The sequence below is a fragment of the Drosophila takahashii genome, chromosome 2R (assembly GCF_030179915.1).
Source record: "Drosophila takahashii strain IR98-3 E-12201 chromosome 2R, DtakHiC1v2, whole genome shotgun sequence".
NCBI lineage: Eukaryota > Metazoa > Arthropoda > Insecta > Diptera > Drosophilidae > Drosophila > Drosophila takahashii.
In genome coordinates, this window is record NC_091679.1 from 41,825,128 (window position 1) to 41,843,473 (window position 18,346).

General features: G+C 44.9%; 4 protein-coding genes across 8 annotated transcripts; 1 reads left to right on the forward strand and 3 right to left on the reverse strand.

The window, feature by feature from the left end:
- Positions 1–319: 319 nt before the first annotated feature.
- On the forward strand, positions 320–18,331 carry RhoGEF2 (Rho guanine nucleotide exchange factor 2). 5 transcript variants are annotated; one of them, XM_070212940.1, is made up of 24 exons: positions 320–466; positions 1,734–2,075; positions 4,440–5,220; positions 5,651–5,743; positions 5,807–5,864; positions 8,066–8,205; positions 8,262–8,435; positions 8,775–9,860; positions 10,249–10,333; positions 10,399–11,212; positions 11,272–11,455; positions 11,523–11,634; positions 11,710–11,859; positions 11,924–11,974; positions 12,047–12,356; positions 12,417–12,554; positions 13,896–14,335; positions 14,403–14,994; positions 15,238–15,415; positions 15,481–15,674; positions 15,733–17,302; positions 17,369–17,566; positions 17,628–17,738; positions 17,800–18,331. In XM_070212940.1, the coding sequence occupies exons 2-24, from the start codon at positions 2,050–2,052 to the stop codon at positions 17,962–17,964; spliced, it is 7,650 nt and encodes a 2,549-aa protein (XP_070069041.1). In that variant the 5' UTR covers positions 320–466; positions 1,734–2,049; the 3' UTR covers positions 17,965–18,331. The 5 variants fall into 5 exon arrangements, with proteins under 5 accessions (XP_070069041.1, XP_044249279.2, XP_070069043.1 ...); XM_044393344.2 differs by having other exon boundaries at positions 320–462; XM_070212942.1 differs by having other exon boundaries at positions 320–462; positions 12,423–12,554.
- On the reverse strand, positions 5,947–6,684 carry LOC108057130 (uncharacterized). The gene has a single exon (XM_017141271.3). The coding sequence runs from the start codon at positions 6,682–6,684 to the stop codon at positions 5,956–5,958; it is 729 nt and encodes a 242-aa protein (XP_016996760.3). The 3' UTR covers positions 5,947–5,955.
- On the reverse strand, positions 6,767–7,314 carry LOC108057131 (uncharacterized). The gene has a single exon (XM_017141272.3). The coding sequence runs from the start codon at positions 7,259–7,261 to the stop codon at positions 6,767–6,769; it is 495 nt and encodes a 164-aa protein (XP_016996761.3). The 5' UTR covers positions 7,262–7,314.
- On the reverse strand, positions 7,503–8,028 carry LOC108057132 (uncharacterized). The gene has a single exon (XM_017141273.3). It carries the CDS (start codon positions 7,933–7,935, stop codon positions 7,513–7,515), a length of 423 nt encoding a protein of 140 aa, XP_016996762.3. The 5' UTR covers positions 7,936–8,028; the 3' UTR covers positions 7,503–7,512.
- Positions 18,332–18,346: the final 15 nt, after the last annotated feature.

The window sequence follows — 18,346 nt, forward strand, 5'->3', positions numbered from 1 at the left end:
TTCTGCCAGGCACGCTAGATCGAGGGCCCACACCATGGTGGAACTATACAAGGTGGTCTCGTCGCGAGAGCTGCCCTCTTTTGAGGACGTTATTTGTCTCAGTCTCTATCTAGCTATCTCATTCTATCGCCTAAGAGAGACAGAGAGGTAAACATATTTGACGTCCTCAGAAGAGCTGACGAGACCACCTTGTATAGTTCCACCATGGCCCACACTGCCACTGGCCCACAGGGTGATTCCTGCAGTTTCTCTTTCGGTGTTGCAATTCACTTCATTCCGATTTTCGATTTTCAAGCTGAAAGTAAAGCGCTCTTTCTCGTCGTTTCATTCCTATTTTCGATTTTCGAGCTGAAAGTAAAGAACCGTCGTGTGCGTGTTGAGCGCGATAAAGTGGAAATGAAATAAAAACAATTTGCGCAGCTTGTGGAAAATTAATATTAAATATATACGAGTGCGTTTTAAGTAAGTGCGTGGCGAAAGTGGCGGAGTGGAGTGGAGTGGCAGTGGAGAAAGAATGATGCGCAGCTCGCTACGCGTGAGCTCACTGCAACAAAAGCAATAAAGAAAAAAAGAGACTTTTTACATACTTACATTCCGCGCACCCACACACTGGCGTTAAATATATCCAAAAGTGCAGTTGTGCAGTGAGTGTGTGCAACGTTCGTCAACGGGAAGAACATTTATTCGCGAGCAATTGCCAGGAAATATTGTACGCAAATTTGTCTAAAAATGATCTCTAACCTATCGCACGCAGACCGACGCAGCGCGCTTATAGGGGCCGCGTATGTATGACGGCATGTGTGTATTTGTTTTCCAATGTGTATATACGTGAGTGCTGAGTGCTGAACTCTTGAACTGCAGTACATGGCTTTAATTCGATTTTAGGGATGTGCGGCTTGGGGGAGCGGGGGCGATCGAATTAATGAGTACATGATAAACAACTGGACGCTTTTCGAGTCTCCGAATCGCTTGTTTTTCTCTAACAAGTGGCTTGCGGCAGCCATATTGTTTTGCCTTGCGTTTGCGGCGATGATCGCACTCGCACCCCCACACACACACACACCACGTCCAGCACACACAGCCCAGTTTGTGTGTATACATATTTATTCAATTAAATATTTGCGTTTAATTAAAAAGGAGTGAAACTGCAAGTTCTGATTTATTTGGGTAAACAAACAGTGAGATCAGTGCGAATCGAAAGAGAGAGAGCGAGTTTTTTTTGTCACGCTAATTGAACAAGCGATTAATTGAACAATCAGCTGTTCCAGTGGAAAATAGGCGAACCTGGAAGGGATCGCTCGAGTTTTCCTGCCTGCCAGTAGTCCGCTCTGACCCATTAGTATTTCATTTTTCGGGCAAAAACTTGTTTTTCCCCCCACCCCCCACCAAGTCGTCATCCATTAAATGTTTCGTGAAAACTAGTCAGCAAAAAGCACAACAACAATAAAGCCAGCAACAACTGAGAGATAAAGAGAGAGCGCGAGAGAGAGAGAGAGCCATTGGAATATGTATGGCTTGCGCGCGAGTGTGTGGGTGCTGTTCGGTTATCGGTGTGTGGAATAAAAACAATAAAATTGCAAGGAGATCGCTGCATTTTAACCCTCTCTCTGCCCACGCCCCTGCCCCTGCCCCTTAACCCTTCACCGCCCACCCAAAGAAAAAACACACAAATATTTTAATGTACATGCATTAATGGCCATAAACGTTTTCAAACGAATTTTGTGTGCGCACAGGTTTAAGTGAAAAGTAGCAGTGCTAAATTTATATATATATGAAACCCATTCGAAAAGTGCAACAAAGGCCATAAAAAGGAACTAAAGCAACGGAAAATCAACGCAATTAAATCACTTCTGGAATAATTTCTGCCCGTTTTTAGTGGCCAATTTAAAAATAGCTGCGAAAACTGGCATAAAATCCATGCGAACAATAATACCCCCTGGAATCGCAATCCTTCAATTTCGAGTGGCTTACGCATGCCTTTGAATTCGAACTCGAATTTGCATTTTCGCACCCGCACAGCAGCCAGCAGAAGCCATCGCCGAGAACCCTATGGATGACCCATCAATCAAAAAACGGTGAGTTCAACCAACGCTTTCCTACGATTTCCCCCTCCTATTAACCCCATATTACTCACTTTAATTGCTCGAATTACGATAAATCGCTATCTTTCGCTTTGCATTGTCCTCGAGCAACTTAATAATTGTTATTTTTCCTCTTATTCGTACGCCGCAGTCGATTATACAATATATACAATAAATATACGATTATACAAATAAATATACTGTATAGATGCATTTATAATGCAAATTTCGAAGGCAGTGTCAACTGGTTGTGACGGATAAAATAATTTAAATGAAATCATAGTCAAACATAATAGTCGAATATCTGAAAACGAGAAAGGCAAGGTCTTAAAATGTTAAGTTATCTCTAAAACAACAGCTAAGAGGGATAACCGAACCATTGTAACGTAAATCAATAGGGGCACTTGAACCCTATAAACGGCATTAGTTTCATTCAATTATCTCTAAGAACAACCAAGTTATGTAAGATCGTAGCGGAAATAGGGCGTAAACTATATCTAAAATTTTGGTCAGCTGTTTATCTTTATTTATTTACTGAAATTATTCAGCCTAGGGAATACCCAAAAGGTTGTAATACATTTTAAATAGTCTTTTTAGCAAAAGTTCCAGAATTTTTGTCATTAGTCTCAAGTCTCATATGAGATAACTCTGCATTAGATCACCGATCAACTTTTGTAACAAATTACTAATTCATTTGACCCATGATTAGTCACCTAACGCTGTTTGAAAAAAATGCCAATTGGCGAGGTGAAACTTTTTTTTGTTCTGTTTGTTTTTTGCCGTCTCACAGTTCTGAAACGCACTGTTGTTTGCCGCTGATTGTTTATACCAATAGTTCCCCCAAGCTTGGGGTTGTTTTTGTGCGGTTTCGACTACCAAATGGATGACTTAATACATATATACTCGCCACCAAACTTAGGGAGCGGCCAGTTTTCACATTTTACCATTTATTTCTTTTATTGCCACCAGGGGAAGTTTTAGCCCAAATAGATTGGCGAAACCAATGACTTTCTAAGCACGTTGTGGTGGTGTTTTCTTTAAGCCATGGATTGTATAATAAGCATGCCAAATGATTTAAATCTATTAACAGCTCGCAGAGGTGTTGCTCATTTGGTTTTTGTCGTATGATTTGTGGGTTTCAACTGGTTTTACTCAACCTTTTCATCGGGCTGCAGCGAGATTTCCTCAAAATATAGCTGCTAATTTTAGACAGAGGCAGAGAGGCAGAATTCTGGTAGATCAAACAGAGAGACATGTTATTGACATGGGCCAATCAGTCAAAAAAGTTAATGTAAACATTTGCTTTTTGGAGGTCTTGTCCGGCTGTTATGGAAATATCTCATCATAATGATGAATTCACCAGGCATCAGCCAGCAATCCGCAGTCGGGAAATGAGCTTTTATTATAGTCCGGTATATAGACAAGGTCCGAAATGTACATACTATCCATTCCATTCACATGCAAAATGATCAAATAAACAGCAATTAAACTGTATCTATTCTTCTGGCTGATTTAATTTTAGCTCAATTAAAAGAGACCCATCAGCGACGAAGCTTTGGCTTTGGCCGTGACTTTCGTTACATGTTTGTCGCATTCACGGCGCGGTCTTCTTGATTAGCCCACTAATCTAGCTATCTGCTCTTTAAAAAAATGGGAAAAAAAGAAAAACAGCATACCGCAGTATGGGAATCGTTGGCGAGCAGCAGAAGCAGTTCCGTCATGAAATTATTTAGCATTGATTACCTCTCATAGATGACTGAATTCCATTCAATAGTTGAAGGGCTACTAGTTATTAACCTTTTATTACACTAAATAAACAATGAAAATAAATTAATCTTTCGTACAATGATGGGTAGTGACCAATCGGTGGGTCGCTTTAAAAAGCGATAAAAGGCTTTACAAGATTATTAAAAACACTGTTGCTGACCAATCTGTGAAAATGAATAAAGATAAAGATGATTTATTAGTCACTTTGTGATTAGTCTTTACAATAATTGTAAGACCCTACAGCTTTTGGCCTTTAATATTAAAATCATTTTGCCTTGGCTGCTCTACAGATCAAGATGGATCTCTTTATACCAGTTACTCGTATACCCGATCTCTTAAAAGATTTTCTAAAAGTGTAAATGCGATTTAGTTTTTTGTATCCATACCTATCGACTTGTAAAAAATATTTCTTACGCACTATCCATTGAAAAGTTATAAGCAAATGAATATCAGCTTCCATATCTCCCTCTCCCTCGCACTACCTTTAGCTTAGTAAAGGGTATCTGATAGTCGAGTTTCTCTCTTGATTTTAAATAGTTCAAGTTCTTCTGACACATTTATTAACATACATTTATTCCTTTCCCCCCTCAGGTTAATAGATTTATACACTGACGAACATGAGTACGATGAAGTTCAGGAGCTGCCAGAAGAGTCAAGCATTCAGCCCCCGGAGTCAACAGCGAGTAATCCAAGCACAAACGGTGCCAGCCACTCAGGACCTGGAACTGCAACTGGATCTGGAGCAACATCATCGGCGGTTGCGCCACAGTCACCAGCAATTGTTGTGGATTCGGTTCCCGAGCTGCCAGCGCCCAAGCAGAAATCTGTAAAGAACTCGAAGAGCAAGCAGAAGCAAAAGCAGGTGGCAAACAAGTCCAAGATACCGCGATCCCCTTCGCTGGCTAGCAGTTTGAGCAGCCTGGCCAGCAGCCTGAGTGGTCACAGGGATCGGGACAAAGACAAGGAGAAGGAAAAGGACAAGGATCGGGATCGGGAGAATAACGTGCCACCGCAGACGCCGCCGTTGCCGGCGAGCTACAAGCAGAGCCAGATGAATGGTGACACAACAACTGCAGCTGGTGGTGGTGTTTCTGCCCCAGCCACGCCCACATCCGCCAACAATAACAATGGGGGCGTGCAATCGAATCCGAGTCACTCGGACAACGCCAATCCCGTTCTCCAGGCGCCGCCGGGGGAGCGCAGCAGTCTCAATCTGACACCGCTCTCCCGGGAGCTGGGCGGTGGTGGTGGTCATTCCCAGGAACCCACGACGCCAGCGACCACGCCGACGACGCCGAGCCTAGCATTACCAAAAAATTTTCAGTATTTAACCCTGACTGTGCGCAAGGATGGCAACGGATACGGAATGAAGGTGGGTAGTTGTGGGGAAGGTTTTAAATCTATTTAGCTATGTGTACCTACTTTAAGTAATAATTGTACATTAAGGCATTTATACTAAGAAATTTTTAACTAGTTTTTTATGGGCACTACAATGTGTCTTGCAAATTAGTTGCATACTTCAATCTTTGTCCATTAATGTCTACCATTATTGGCCTTTAAAAAGTCAAATGATTGATTTTATAACCGTGTAAATAACTTTGAACGTGGCAGAAATTAACGTATTATATGATTTAAAATCTCAGAAATAAATATTCCCCTTAACTTTCGTTAAATGATTGATTTTATAACCGTTTAAATAACTTTAAAACTTATTATGTGGTTTAAAATATCAGAAATTAACGTATTAAATGATTTAAAATCTCAGAAATAAATATTCCCTTGAACTTTTGTATATTCCCCAGGTTTCCGGTGACAATCCTGTGTTTGTGGAAAGCGTTAAACCCGGAGGTGCGGCCGAAGTTGCCGGCCTGGTTGCTGGCGATATGATACTAAGGGTTAGTATACTAACTTTACCTAGCGCAAAAGGGTTTTTTATATTCTTTACTATTACTTTTCAGGTAAATGGCCATGAAGTGCGACTAGAAAAACATCCCACAGTGGTGGGTCTTATAAAAGGTGAGCATAATCTGGGCTAACCAAGTTTTTATTGTCTAGGTTGTGTTACAAAAAATTTGGTTAATGGAGATATATTTCGTAAAGGGAATTTCTAGGCACTGGTGTCTCTAGGTGGCTTTCGACACTGTTTGCAGGACTTGATGGGTTCTGACCGGGCTTCTAATGGGGGTTGCTCACCACATCTACACCTCCTTTCATTGTCAGGGACTCTCGGGCATTTGCGTTTATTGTCCTTCCAATTCTCCGCCTGTCGTTGCTTGCATTTTGAGCACTCGCACGGTGGCTTCTTGGGCAAACGCGGCTCGTAGATGAAGCTATCCCGGTTTCGATTGCATCCTGGTGGAATCAGAGGAGCCTTTGGGCAGTTCTTGTCCTTGCAATGCGGTGGCACAAGTTGTCCTGGTGGTCTAACAAGCGGCGTCTCGTCCAATCGCTCCTTGCATATCTTGATTTCCTTTTTTTTGGTCTGAGTCTCCTTGAAGAACTTTCTAATGCTTTCGATTAAGGCAGTCACATAGCCGGGGGCTTTCTCCAAAAATGCTGCCAATCCAGCGGGAAATACGCTCAGAACATCGAAGACTGATTTCACAAACTTATTGTAGTAGTAAATGCCAAAAAAGGACCACTCGCCCTCCGGCGGCGGTCTTGGCGGGCACATATTCAGTTTGCGTCGCGCTCTGTCAGCATAGGGTTCTATCCGCTCTACTGTATCGTCATAAACTTCCTGGGTTTTATCTGGGGACTCCCACACACCGTAGTTCTTGGTGGCCATCACCACTGCGTAGACAACGCCCGCCCGCAAAATCAGGCCCACAACCATTTTTAGCTAGCGCCCGAAACCCCAATCTCCGTGTGATGTTTTAGAAATGATCTTGAATTTTTGACAGTCGATGTCAGGGTTTTTAAGATGACACTTTCTTCCCGCATGTTAGGTCGTCCTTGATTTTGGGTGATCGCACTGGGCGGTTGTTCTTGCTTTGATCAGAAGGAATTTCAAAGAAATTGTCAGTGGATCTCTCTGAAAATATACCGCCATAACGTTCGGAACTATGATCTCCATAGTACTTTGACAGCTTCGAGTCTCTGCTTCCTTTGGTGTTCATCCTTGAGGCCTCGAAACGATGGGCTAGGATCTTCTCCGTCTGCTCCTTAAAGTCCTTGGCCCAGTCGGGCATTCGAAGGGAGAAGTAGAATCCCCGCTGGAGGGCCAAACTGCAGCTTTTGGCAGCCGCGAAGCTGAAGTCGCTTTCCTCCAAGAGAAGGGGTAGAGTCTTTGGGTGATTCTCGGAGGCGGCATGAACCACCTGTTCCACCGGTTTGTTTACACCTCCCAGTTGCTTCACAGCCATGACAATGCCGGCTATCACACTCAGTCGAGCCATTAATTTTGGAGACATTTTCTTAAACTACGTACAATCTAAATTTTTTACTGCATATCGGTTGATAAATTTGTATTAAAATTGTAAATAAGATTTTTCAGCGTAAAATGGAAAGTTTACTAAGTTTTTATTTACAAATTAATATTTAAACTTTTTTCCTCGTTTTAGTTATAGAGAGTAATTTTGATATATTTATACTTTTTTAATCCCCCTTAAAAAATCAATTTATTATTGTACTTATAAAGAGTTATTTTAATAAATATTTTTTTTTAATCCCCCTTAAAAAACCTACAAATGGTGGCGCCCATGCTTTCGGCTGCTCTGCTCCAGTAGGGTGGAATCTTTTTCAAGGCCAGCCAGGTGTCATAGAGAGCATCGCCAATGGTTTCGCTCAAGGGCTTCGGTGGAGGCTCGCAGATGCTTCCCCTGGGGCAAAACTTCTTCTCCAAATCCTCCTTCTTGCGTTGGAGCTTCCGTTTGTCCTCGTCATCGAAGAAAGTGTTTTGATAATCCGGGCTTTTCTTCTCCAGTGTTGGCTCGTTAGAACTCTCTGTCTCAAGAGGTTCTTCAGATTCTTCTAGTCTGGCCTTACTGATTTTAGGTTCTACGGGATCCTCCCAGACACCCAGTTCCTTGGCCAGGTAAAATGTGCTGGCAAATAGCACAAGCTTAATGAATCTGTGCACGATCATTGTGAATTTAAAGGGGGGAAATTATTTTGGTTAGTTCATTGTGTCCGGGTTTTAAAAAAATTTTTCAGAAACTTTTATTAATTTTTTGACAAACTAATCAAAGCCTTATTTGATTTCTTTTAATTTTAAGCCTCGACCACCGTGGAACTGGCGGTGAAACGAAGTCAGAAAATGACGCGACCTTCCTCGGTGTCTGTGGTAACGCCTTCGACACCGATTCTATCTGGACGAGATCGCACTGCTTCCATAACTGGGCCGCAGCCAGTAGATGTGAGTACTTGAAAGTCAAGAAATGTATTTCATTAACTTGTTTCGATTTCTTACAGAGTATCAAACGCAGGGAGATGGAGACGTACAAGATCCAGACGCTGCAGAAAATGCTGGAGCAGGAGAAACTAAATCTGGAGCGTTTGAAGAGCGATCAGAACAATCCGAGCTACAAGCTGTCCGAGGCGAACATACGTAAACTGCGCGAGCAACTGCATCAAGTGGGAGCCGAGGTGAGTGGGGGGGTGTAGTTCTGTAGGGTTTATATGTCCGTCCAAACTCTAGGTAAGCTAGGTCAGCAAAAGCCCAGGAATCCTGTCCCCAGTCCCAAGAAAACATGAAACTAATGCCGCAAGCAGATGCCCAGCCGCTCTGTTAACCCAGCTAATAAAAATATAAAACCTAACAATTGCTATTTTGAGCTGTGCGCTATTTTTAAAACGAGAGAGTTGCAAAAGGAAGAAAGTTGAAACACGAATGATGCTACATAATCTATCTATCTTTCTTTTCCATTTCGCGGCATTCTAACGCACACCCATGACGAAACTGAAACCGAATTCCTTAACACTCAGGATGCACCGACTGTTAAACTTCAGACGGCCGCTGGCAATAAGAACACAGCATTACTAACGCCCAACCAAATCCAACACTTGTCCGCGTCCGCCACTGCCACTCACAGCAATCAGCAACAATTCCATCATCTTCACCACCACCACAATCTCCACCACAACAACAATTATCCGCCACAGCAACAGGCAGCTAGCACCTCACCCGCCTTCCTGTCCCTCCTGCCGCGTTCCCTTTCGTCCTTGTCGCTGGGCACGCGTAAGAATAAGATCGAAAAGGACCTAAACGTCTCCTCTCCATTTGGCCTGACGACGGAATTCCTGCAGCAGCAGAGGATGAGCCACCAGGGGGAGTCCATGTCGCAGTCGATGCATCAGCACACCAGTACGCCACCAACCTCGCAGCAGCAGTTCTTCCATCCTCACCAGCAGCAGCATCGTTTCAAGGACTCTGGATCGTCGTCGTCGAAGGGCAAGAATAAGTTCTTGATTTCAAGGAGTTTAATCGAGGAGGATGTGCCGCCACCACTGCCGCAAAGGAACCCGCCCAGGCAATTAAATTTGGACCTGAAGAATGGAAATGCCTCGCCGGGTGGCTCGCATCTGGTGGCTCCCGTTTCCGATCTGGATCGCGCAACCAGTCCACAGCTAAACAGATCCCAACAGCAGTTGCCCAGCAGCACGGACAACAGTCCCAGCAATGCCAAGTCGAAGCGTTCCAAGATTAAAACGAAAGCCCTTTCGGATCCCAAGATGTCCACCCAGATGTTCCTGCAAATGGAATCGGCGAGTGCGGCGGGAGCAGCCGGCGGGTCCATCGAAGTGGATGGAGGTCCACCACCGTTGCCGCCTCGTTTACCTGGCATGATGACGGAGGACATGAGCCGCGGCAGCTGTCAGAATCTCGCTCAACCCAATTCCGTGGGCACTGCCTTTAATTATCCTCTGGTTTCCACCACTACGGCCGTGCAGAATGACAACCTGAATATTGCTTTTCCGCTATCACAGCGGCCCAATATTGTGCAACAGTTGCAGCAATATCAACAGCAGCAGCAGCAACATCATCAGTTGAGCGGTGGCCAGGCCACAGGCGTAAGTAGCCAACGAATCACTCGATTTCTCTATCTTTCTGCCAAGAAAAACCAAAACACTACTGAAATTTTAATCCTCTAATTCTCTAACTCTTACACCCTTTTCATTATCTAACATTTCTGTGTTTCATGCCTCTAACTATCATAAGTTTGCCATCGTTAATAATATTAATTTTAATTAGCTTCCCGCTAGCTCAACTAACAGCAACCGAAAACACTTTTGAGTACATTGATTAAACAAGAATAACACGCAGGAAAATACTTGTATTATTTTTGGGTAGACTTTGAAAGCTATTTGCAGGTCAATTTACTTATTATTTTGTGTCTTACTTGGGATTTAATTATTATAAAGATAGAAACATTATTTATTAATGCATTTATCTTCGCAGGCTTTGGGACAGACACCGAATATGGTGAAAAACAAGCATCGACGCGTTGGCTCTTCACCGGACAATATGCATCCGCGACATCCGGGTAAGAAAAATATAATTATATAACTTAAAATTTAAATATTAAGTAAAATATTAAATCCTTCACAGATCGTTTAACGAAAACCACTTCGGGTTCGTGGGAGATTGTTGAGAAGGATGGCGAATCATCGCCGCCCGGCACACCGCCTCCGCCATATTTATCCAGCTCGCACATGACCGTTCTCGAAGATCCCAACGAGAATTGTCGCGGAGCAGCCGGAAGCGGAGTCTTTATCGAGTCGCATCAGTTTACGCCGATGGCGGGAGCCTCTTCTCCGATCCCAATAGCCCTACATTCCGGCCACTTGCATGCGGCCCAGTCGAACGATACGCAGAAGGAGATCATCTCGATGGAGGACGAGAATTCGGATTTGGAGGAGCCCTTCATCGACGAGAACGGACCGTTCAACAACCTGACCCGTTTGTTGGAGGCCGAGAACGTGACCTTCCTGGCCATCTTCCTGAACTACGTGATCTCGAACTCGGATCCCGCGCCATTACTCTTCTACCTGATCACCGAGCTGTACAAGGAGGGCACCTCGAAGGATATGCGCAAGTGGGCCTACGAGATCCACTCGACATTCCTTGTGCCGCGTGCTCCGCTGTCTTGGTATCGCCAGGATGAATCGCTGGCCCGCGAGGTGGACAATGTCCTGCAGTTGGAGTTCGACAAGGTGGAGATCCTACGCACTGTTTTCCTACGCAGTCGCAAGCGGGCCAAGGATCTGATCAGCGAGCAACTGCGCGAGTTCCAGCAGAAGCGCACTGCCGGTCTGGGCACCATCTATGGACCCACCGACAGCAAGCTGGCCGAGGCGAAGACGGACAAGCTAAAGGAGCAAATCATCGACAAATATTTGATGCCCAATCTGCAAGCGCTGATGTGAGTTTGGATATTAAGTACGCTTTTCCTTTACTTACATTATATATTTCTTTATTTAGTGAGGATGAGAATGGCTTACCGCATGAGGATGTCCGCAAAGTGGCCTTGTGTTCGGCTCTTTCCACGGTCATCTACCGAATTTTCAACACTCGTCCGCCGCCGAGCAGCATTGTCGAGCGGGTCCATCACTTTGTGAGCAGAGACAAGAGCTTCAAGTCGCGCATAATGGGCAAAAATCGCAAGGTAATTATACATATTTAAAATGCTACATACTACGTCATAATTAAAATATAAATCTATCACCCTGCAGATGAATGTTCGTGGTCATCCATTGGTATTGCGTCAATACTATGAAGTGACGCACTGCAATCATTGTCAGACGATTATCTGGGGTGTGAGTCCGCAAGGTTATCATTGTACAGGTGAGCATCTCTCTTTGGAATTTGCATTTAAATATATTCCATATAAAACGATCGATTTGCTCTATTCCAACACAGACTGTAAATTAAATATACACCGTCAATGCTCTAAGGTAGTTGACGAGAGTTGTCCCGGTCCCCTGCCCCAGGCAAAACGTCTCGCCCACAACGATAAAATCAGTAAATTCATGGGCAAAATTCGACCGCGCACCAGCGACGTAGTTGGAAGTAAGTAAAATTGGCCATGTAAAGGAAATTGTATACTAAATTAATCTATTGTTTACCCTGCTAGATGAAAAACGCAGTCGGCAAGACGAGGATTTGGATGCTGAGTTGACTCCAGGTGCGATTAGAATGACCACAAACTAATAGCTGAATTTACTTATGCATTTTGGATTTCTAAATATTTTTTTAGATCGCGGTCAAACGTCGATTGTGCGTCAACCCTCGGATCGCCGGCCGGATGGAAACATATCGATGCGCTCGAATGGCAACACATCCTGCAACACTTCGGCGCTGAACACCACCGATCTGCAGAGTTCGTTTCACGGCAGCTGCGCCAACGACAGTATTAATCCCGGTGGTGGCGCCGGATGCAACATGGATCTGTCCACGAGCGTGGCTTCCACGGCGCCCTCGAGCAGTGGCTCCGTTTCCGCCGGCCTGAGTGTGTTTGCCGAGCTGAATGCTCTTGATGCGGTGGATAAGGAAGCGCGTAGGGAGCGGTGAGTTAATGAGGGGTTTATCTTATTCTCGGTTACTTATTCCACTCCTTTTTTCCTCAGTTACAGTCAGCATCCGAAGCACAAGAGCGCCCCGGTGTCGGTAAATCGCTCGGAATCCTACAAGGAGCGCTTGTCCAACAAGAGGAACCGCAACAGTCGCCGCAAGACCTCTGATCCAAGTTTGTCGTCGCGTCCCAAGTAAGTTTGATGAGGAGAAGAGCAGGAGAAGAAGTCCCCGACTGACCTACTGTCTTTACTGCTTGTCCTCCATCGCCGTCTCAGCTTACCGAATAAATTCCTTCATTCCCCATGGCCAATGGGCCACTCCCTAAATCCTCTCAACTAAAGCATATTCCTGCGTATTTTCTGCGACCGCCAAGTAACCGGATATTAATTTTACTAATTAATGTGAACTGCGTCGCAATGCAATCAATATATGTCTATACGTCTGCCTTCCGTTGTCGCGTCTTTGTGGCGCAAACTTTCCATAGACTTTCCATTGCGTGTTTATTCTAAAAGATTCGCTTTAGTTTGAGTTTTTAATTAAACCATATTCAAGTTGGCAGGGATATGATTAGCAGACATTGCACAAATACCTTTTCATGGAATCAACTCCGCAGGGTATCCAGCCTTCGACTAGTCATTACCCATTACCCATTGCCACTGGCCACCCGTCTAATGTTTACGGTAACTATTACCGCATACGTATGTGTTTAGCTGGGGATGTGGATGGGATAGTTGATTAGACGCCGGCATTGACATCGATTATATTGTCCGCCCCGCGTTTTCGCACCGCAAATGTAGGCCACAGCCACACCAGTCCCATCCAGTCAGTCGTTCCCGGTCATGCTAGTCAATGCCAGGTCGCCTCCTGGCTTCCAGCTACCATCGCCTTCTCTCCGCTTCCTGTTGACAAACCGTTTGAGCCACTGGTTCCTACATATTTTCCTACCTGGTTGCCCTTTCAGTGGCATTTCTCGCGTTGGAATTGACTCATCGGTCCGGCATTAAATCGACTTAAAAGTTAACAAACTAATCAATCGGCACTGCGATAATGGAAAGAAATATTCGCTTTAATCGCAGTAAAAGTTTCAAGACGACTCTTAATTTTAATAGCTTCAAGTAATTAAATTCCGAATTTCGATTTGTATTATAACCGAAGAATATTCAAACTTAAGTCATTAATCAAAGCGAAATTACTTGATTTTTATGGATTTTATACTTTAAACTGGCAGATTATACAGTATACAGTATCACAAATTGTATGAGTATACAGTCCCCTTAAGAGATAATGCCACCTTAAAAGATAGGGGACCTTAAACGATAATGATCTATAGATGTTGTGTTCAATAGAGGATTATAGTAATTTATATTGAATTTTAATGACAATCCTCGATAGAGTTTATCTCAAAAATTTTCACTAAACAATTTAAAGTTTAAAATCCATTTTTCCCCTTTCTGATGTACACAATATTTTCCATTGTAAAGCCTCAACAAATACAATTGACTTATGTTTACCATTCTTATCTTTCGATTCAGTGATGAGCAACTGGACTTGGGTCTTTCGAATGCCAACTATGTGGCCAGTTCCAATTCTAGTCTCTCTTCGGCTGGCGGCAGCGAGAGTCCCAGCACTTCGATGGAGCACTTTGCTGCCGCGGGAGGTGCAGCGGGTGGTGTCCAGGTGCCGCCGGTGGGACTGAACCAAAGCCAGCATCCGCACCTGCTCATCCAGCAGCATGCCCAGCAGTACTGTCAGCAGGATTCCTTTCAGGCCGCCGGTTTGGCCGGAGTTGCTGCAAGTAATGCCGCTAGCAACTCGAGTTTCTGGAATGCCGGTCACCCGCTGCCCAGGCAATGGAATCTGGAGAGCGAGGATGAGGACGATGTCAACGAGGCCGACTGGAGTTCCATGGTGGCCGCCGAGATGCTGGCAGCCTTGACGGACGCCGAAAAGAAGCGTCAGGAGATTATCAATGGTTAGTAAACTACTTAACTACTTTAATGGAAATCCAATATATTAATTATATTTTATTTTCTTTATAGAAATCTATCAAACTGAACGCAACCATGTGCGCACCCTCAAGCTGCTGGATCGTCTGTTCTTCCTGCCGCTCTACGAGAGTGGCTTGCTGTCCCAAGATCACTTGCTGCTGCTCTTCCCGCCCGCCTTGCTGTCGCTCCGTGAGATTCACGGCGCCTTCGAGCAGAGCCTGAAGCAGCGACGCATTGAACACAATCATGTGGTTAATACCATTGGAGATCTGCTGGCCGAAATGTTCGACGGCCAGTCGGGAGTTGTTCTCTGCGAGTATGCGGCTCAGTTCTGTGCCCGCCAGCAAATCGCTCTGGAGGCCCTCAAGGAGAAGCGCAACAAGGATGAGACGCTGCAAAAGTTGCTGAGGAAGTCGGAGTCGCACAAGGCGTGTCGCCGCCTCGAACTGAAGGACCTGTTGCCCACCGTGTTGCAGCGACTCACCAAGTATCCGCTGCTGTTCGAGAACCTGTACAAGGTGACGGTGCGCTTGCTGCCGGAAAATACCACCGAAGCGGAGGCGATCCAACGGGCCGTGGAGTCCTCGAAAAGGATTCTTGTCGAGGTCAACCAGGCAGTGAAGACAGCCGAGGATGCTCACAAGTAAGTATTAAGGAAATATGATTAGTAGACATCAGATTTTAGGTGAAATCGATTTTTTTTAAATATGATTTAAAGCCACATTTAATTGGCTAACATTTTTTTTACAAAAACCTCAATTAAGTTTTGCCTAAACCTATTTATAACTTAATAAATAAAATTTATTAAACGATTTCACCCAAAACCCGATGTCTAATGATTACTATACTTTTATATTTATTAACCCTATCTTTTTTATTTGTATAGACTACAAAACATTCAGCGTAAATTAGACAGATCCTCCTATGACAAGGAGGAGTTTAAGAAATTGGACCTGACCCAACATCACCTCATCCATGACGGCAATCTGACGATCAAGAAGAATCCTAGCGTTCAGCTGCATGGCTTGCTGTTTGAAAACATGATTGTTTTGCTGACCAAGCAGGCAAGTTAAAACCCTTAAAAAGTATTTAAGTAGTTAATTAATTGTTGGCTGTTCTCTCCTCCTAGGATGATAAATACTTCCTAAAGAACCTGCACATCCCGCAGTCGTTGAGCAATAAGCCAGTCAGTCCCATTATGAGCATAGAGGCGGAGACTTTGGTGCGGCAGGAGGCGGCCGACAAGAATTCCTTTTTCCTCATCAAGATGAAGACATCACAAATGCTGGAGCTACGTGCGCCCAGCAGCTCGGAATGCAAGACGTGAGTGAACGAATGCCAAAAATGATTCAATTATTAATTTTTTAATGTTTATCTTCAGTTGGTTTAAGCACATCTCGGATGCTGCTGCTCGGCAGTCGAAAAATCGTTCGAAGAGCGCCTCAAACAGCCATGACACAAGCATCAGTGACCCAGCTCTCACCGCAATTCCGCATTCCAGCACCAAGGAGTCGCTGGAGCTGACCACCGATTGTCCGCAGCCGATGGCGGCGACAGCCACGTTGACTACCACTCCATTAGCACCTATGCTACCAATAGCCACGGTTACGCCGGCGCCAGCGACCAGCAACACTAGCTCCCTAACCGGAGTGCAGCTGCGAAATCCTCAGCGGGATGTGGGAGCAAATGAATCTGATGCGGATTACGTAAACACACCGAAGCAGCGTACGAGCCAGAATGAAGTTAATCGCACGATGTCCATAAGAAGCGCCGGCGAGCCCAACCACAAGTATTCCGCGAATGGCACAGAGGCTAGCGACGTCACTTTGCGCCACTCCCAGTCGACCAGGGAGTCGTCGAGGCCAGGATCCAGCGGAGAGGAAAGAAACTCCACTTACGGCATGGTGGGAGGTAACTCCAAACGCGACAGTGCCAGCATTGTTTGCTCCAACAACTCGAACAACACGCGCACCCTGTTGATGCAGAGTCCCCTGGTGGATCCCACGGCCATTCAGGTCAGCATCAGTCCCGCTCACACCGCGGAACCTGTGCTGACGCCCGGCGAGAAGCTTCGCCGCCTGGACGCCTCGATTAGGAGTGATTTGCTGGAGAAGCAAAAAATCATTTGTGATATCTTCCGTTTGCCCGTGGAGCACTACGACCAGATTGTGGACATTGCCATGATGCCAGAGGCGCCGAAAGACAGTGCAGATATCGCCCTAGCCGCTTACGATCAGATTCAAACGCTGACCAAAATGCTGAATGAGTACATGCACGTGACGCCCGAGCAGGAGGTCTCCGCGGTGTCCACTGTTGTCTGCGGCCATTGTCACGAGAAGGAGAAGCTGCGCAAAAAGGTGGCACCATCCACGTCGTTTTCCTCCTCATCGCCGCCACCGCTGCCGCCGCCAAATAGGCAACATGCCCAGGCTCAGGCGCAGATTCCGCCAACGCGGCTGATGCCCAAACTGCAAACCCTTGATCTTGACGAAGTTGCCATACACGAAGACGATGACGGATACTGTGAGATCGACGAGCTGCGCTTGCCAGCGATTCCGTCGTCCAAGCCGCATGAAAGGCCCACCACGCCACTGGCTCCGTTCAAAACTGAGCCGCAAGCTTCACAATCTGTTGTCATAGAGGCCACCAAACGCCAAAGCACGGATGATGTTCCTGAGGGTCTGCGTGAGGAGAAGGAACAAACAGAGGCGGTGGAACAGAAGGAAGTCAAAACAGAGCCGGCAGATAAGCTACCTACTACAAGTGAATCGAGTAATCAAGAGAAGCAAAATGTGGAAGCGGACAATACTAAGGAGAAGGCTGATTCGACGACCGCTGATAATGAGGCCTCGGCAACAGTAGATGGATTACCAAGCGAGACTAACGAGGAGGAGACTACTGAAAGTGTAGAAAAATCTGAGGCGGAACACAAAGAGGACGTCGATAATTCCGTAAATACTAAATTGTTTTAAAAAAACCCCTTAAATTATCATATTTTAATCAATGTTCTCTGATAGATCGATGAAGCTAAGGTATCCACAGTCGATAGCTCGACGCAGACATCACCAACTGAAACGGAGAGGTTAACTGGAGGATCGGGCAGCACCTGTGGGCCGAATCGCATACAGCATGCCAGCGTGCTGGAGCCCAGTGTGCCCTGCCATGCCCTCAGCAGCATTGTAACAGTACTGAACGAGCAGATTTCCATGCTTTTGGTGGGCTTATATTAAATCGAAGATGAGAAAAGTCCTAAAACTATTTATTATCTTATAACAGCCAAAAATTAACGAACGCGATATGGAAAGAGAGCGATTGCGTAAAGAGAATCAACACCTTCGCGAGCTTTTAAGTGCGCTGCATGATCGACAGCGAGTTAATGAAGTAAAGGTAAAGACTCAGTTGAACTATAAGGAATATCTAGAATATTAAAGGTATTTCTCCCCCACAGGAAACTCCGTTTGATCTTTCGAAGCTGATGCATGCTGAGGATGTAGAGTTTGACGACGATATTGACGCCATTTCCAACAGTTCGCTGACGCCGACGCCCACGCCGATTCCCACGGTCCAGACAGCGGAAGCCATGAGAGTTACGAGCAACAAGGATGAGGAATAGAAAACTTGTTTAATTTTTTTTTGTATAAAATACATATTTGTTCTTGTTTTCCCCAAACACCCCAAAACGCATTTGACCAATTGAATTGGCGGCGTCTATGTTTTACGAGTAGCCTTTCTTAGAGCATGCCTTTTACTACTGTTAATGTAGCTTCATTTGTTTTCCTAAAATATTATTATTATGTATTCCACAAGAACCGATAACACTTAAAATTAAGCCTAACAATGTCCCCTCGTAAAACTAATTAAATACATATATATATGCATATTATCGACTTAAAACCAATATCAGCTAAATACACAATGTTTGATACATTTATAAAGAACAATAAACAATATAGTTATTGAGAGGAATATCGGAGAAGATTTATGTGTATAGAAAT

Excerpts from the sequence above, each read along its gene's own strand:
- LOC108057132 (XM_017141273.3), bottom strand. The coding sequence starts at position 7,935 with ATGATCGTGCACAGATTCATTAAGCTTGTGCTATTTGCCAGCACATTT.
- LOC108057130 (XM_017141271.3), bottom strand. The coding sequence starts at position 6,684 with ATGGTTGTGGGCCTGATTTTGCGGGCGGGCGTTGTCTACGCAGTGGTG.
- LOC108057131 (XM_017141272.3), bottom strand. The coding sequence starts at position 7,261 with ATGTCTCCAAAATTAATGGCTCGACTGAGTGTGATAGCCGGCATTGTC.
- RhoGEF2 (XM_070212940.1), top strand. The coding sequence starts at position 2,050 with ATGGATGACCCATCAATCAAAAAACG. Across the intron at positions 5,865-8,065 it reads AGTGGTGGGTCTTATAAAAG|CCTCGACCACCGTGGAACTG; the intron begins GTGAGCATAATC and ends TTTAATTTTAAG. Across the intron at positions 17,567-17,627 it reads AGCAGATTTCCATGCTTTTG|CCAAAAATTAACGAACGCGA; the intron begins GTGGGCTTATAT and ends ATCTTATAACAG.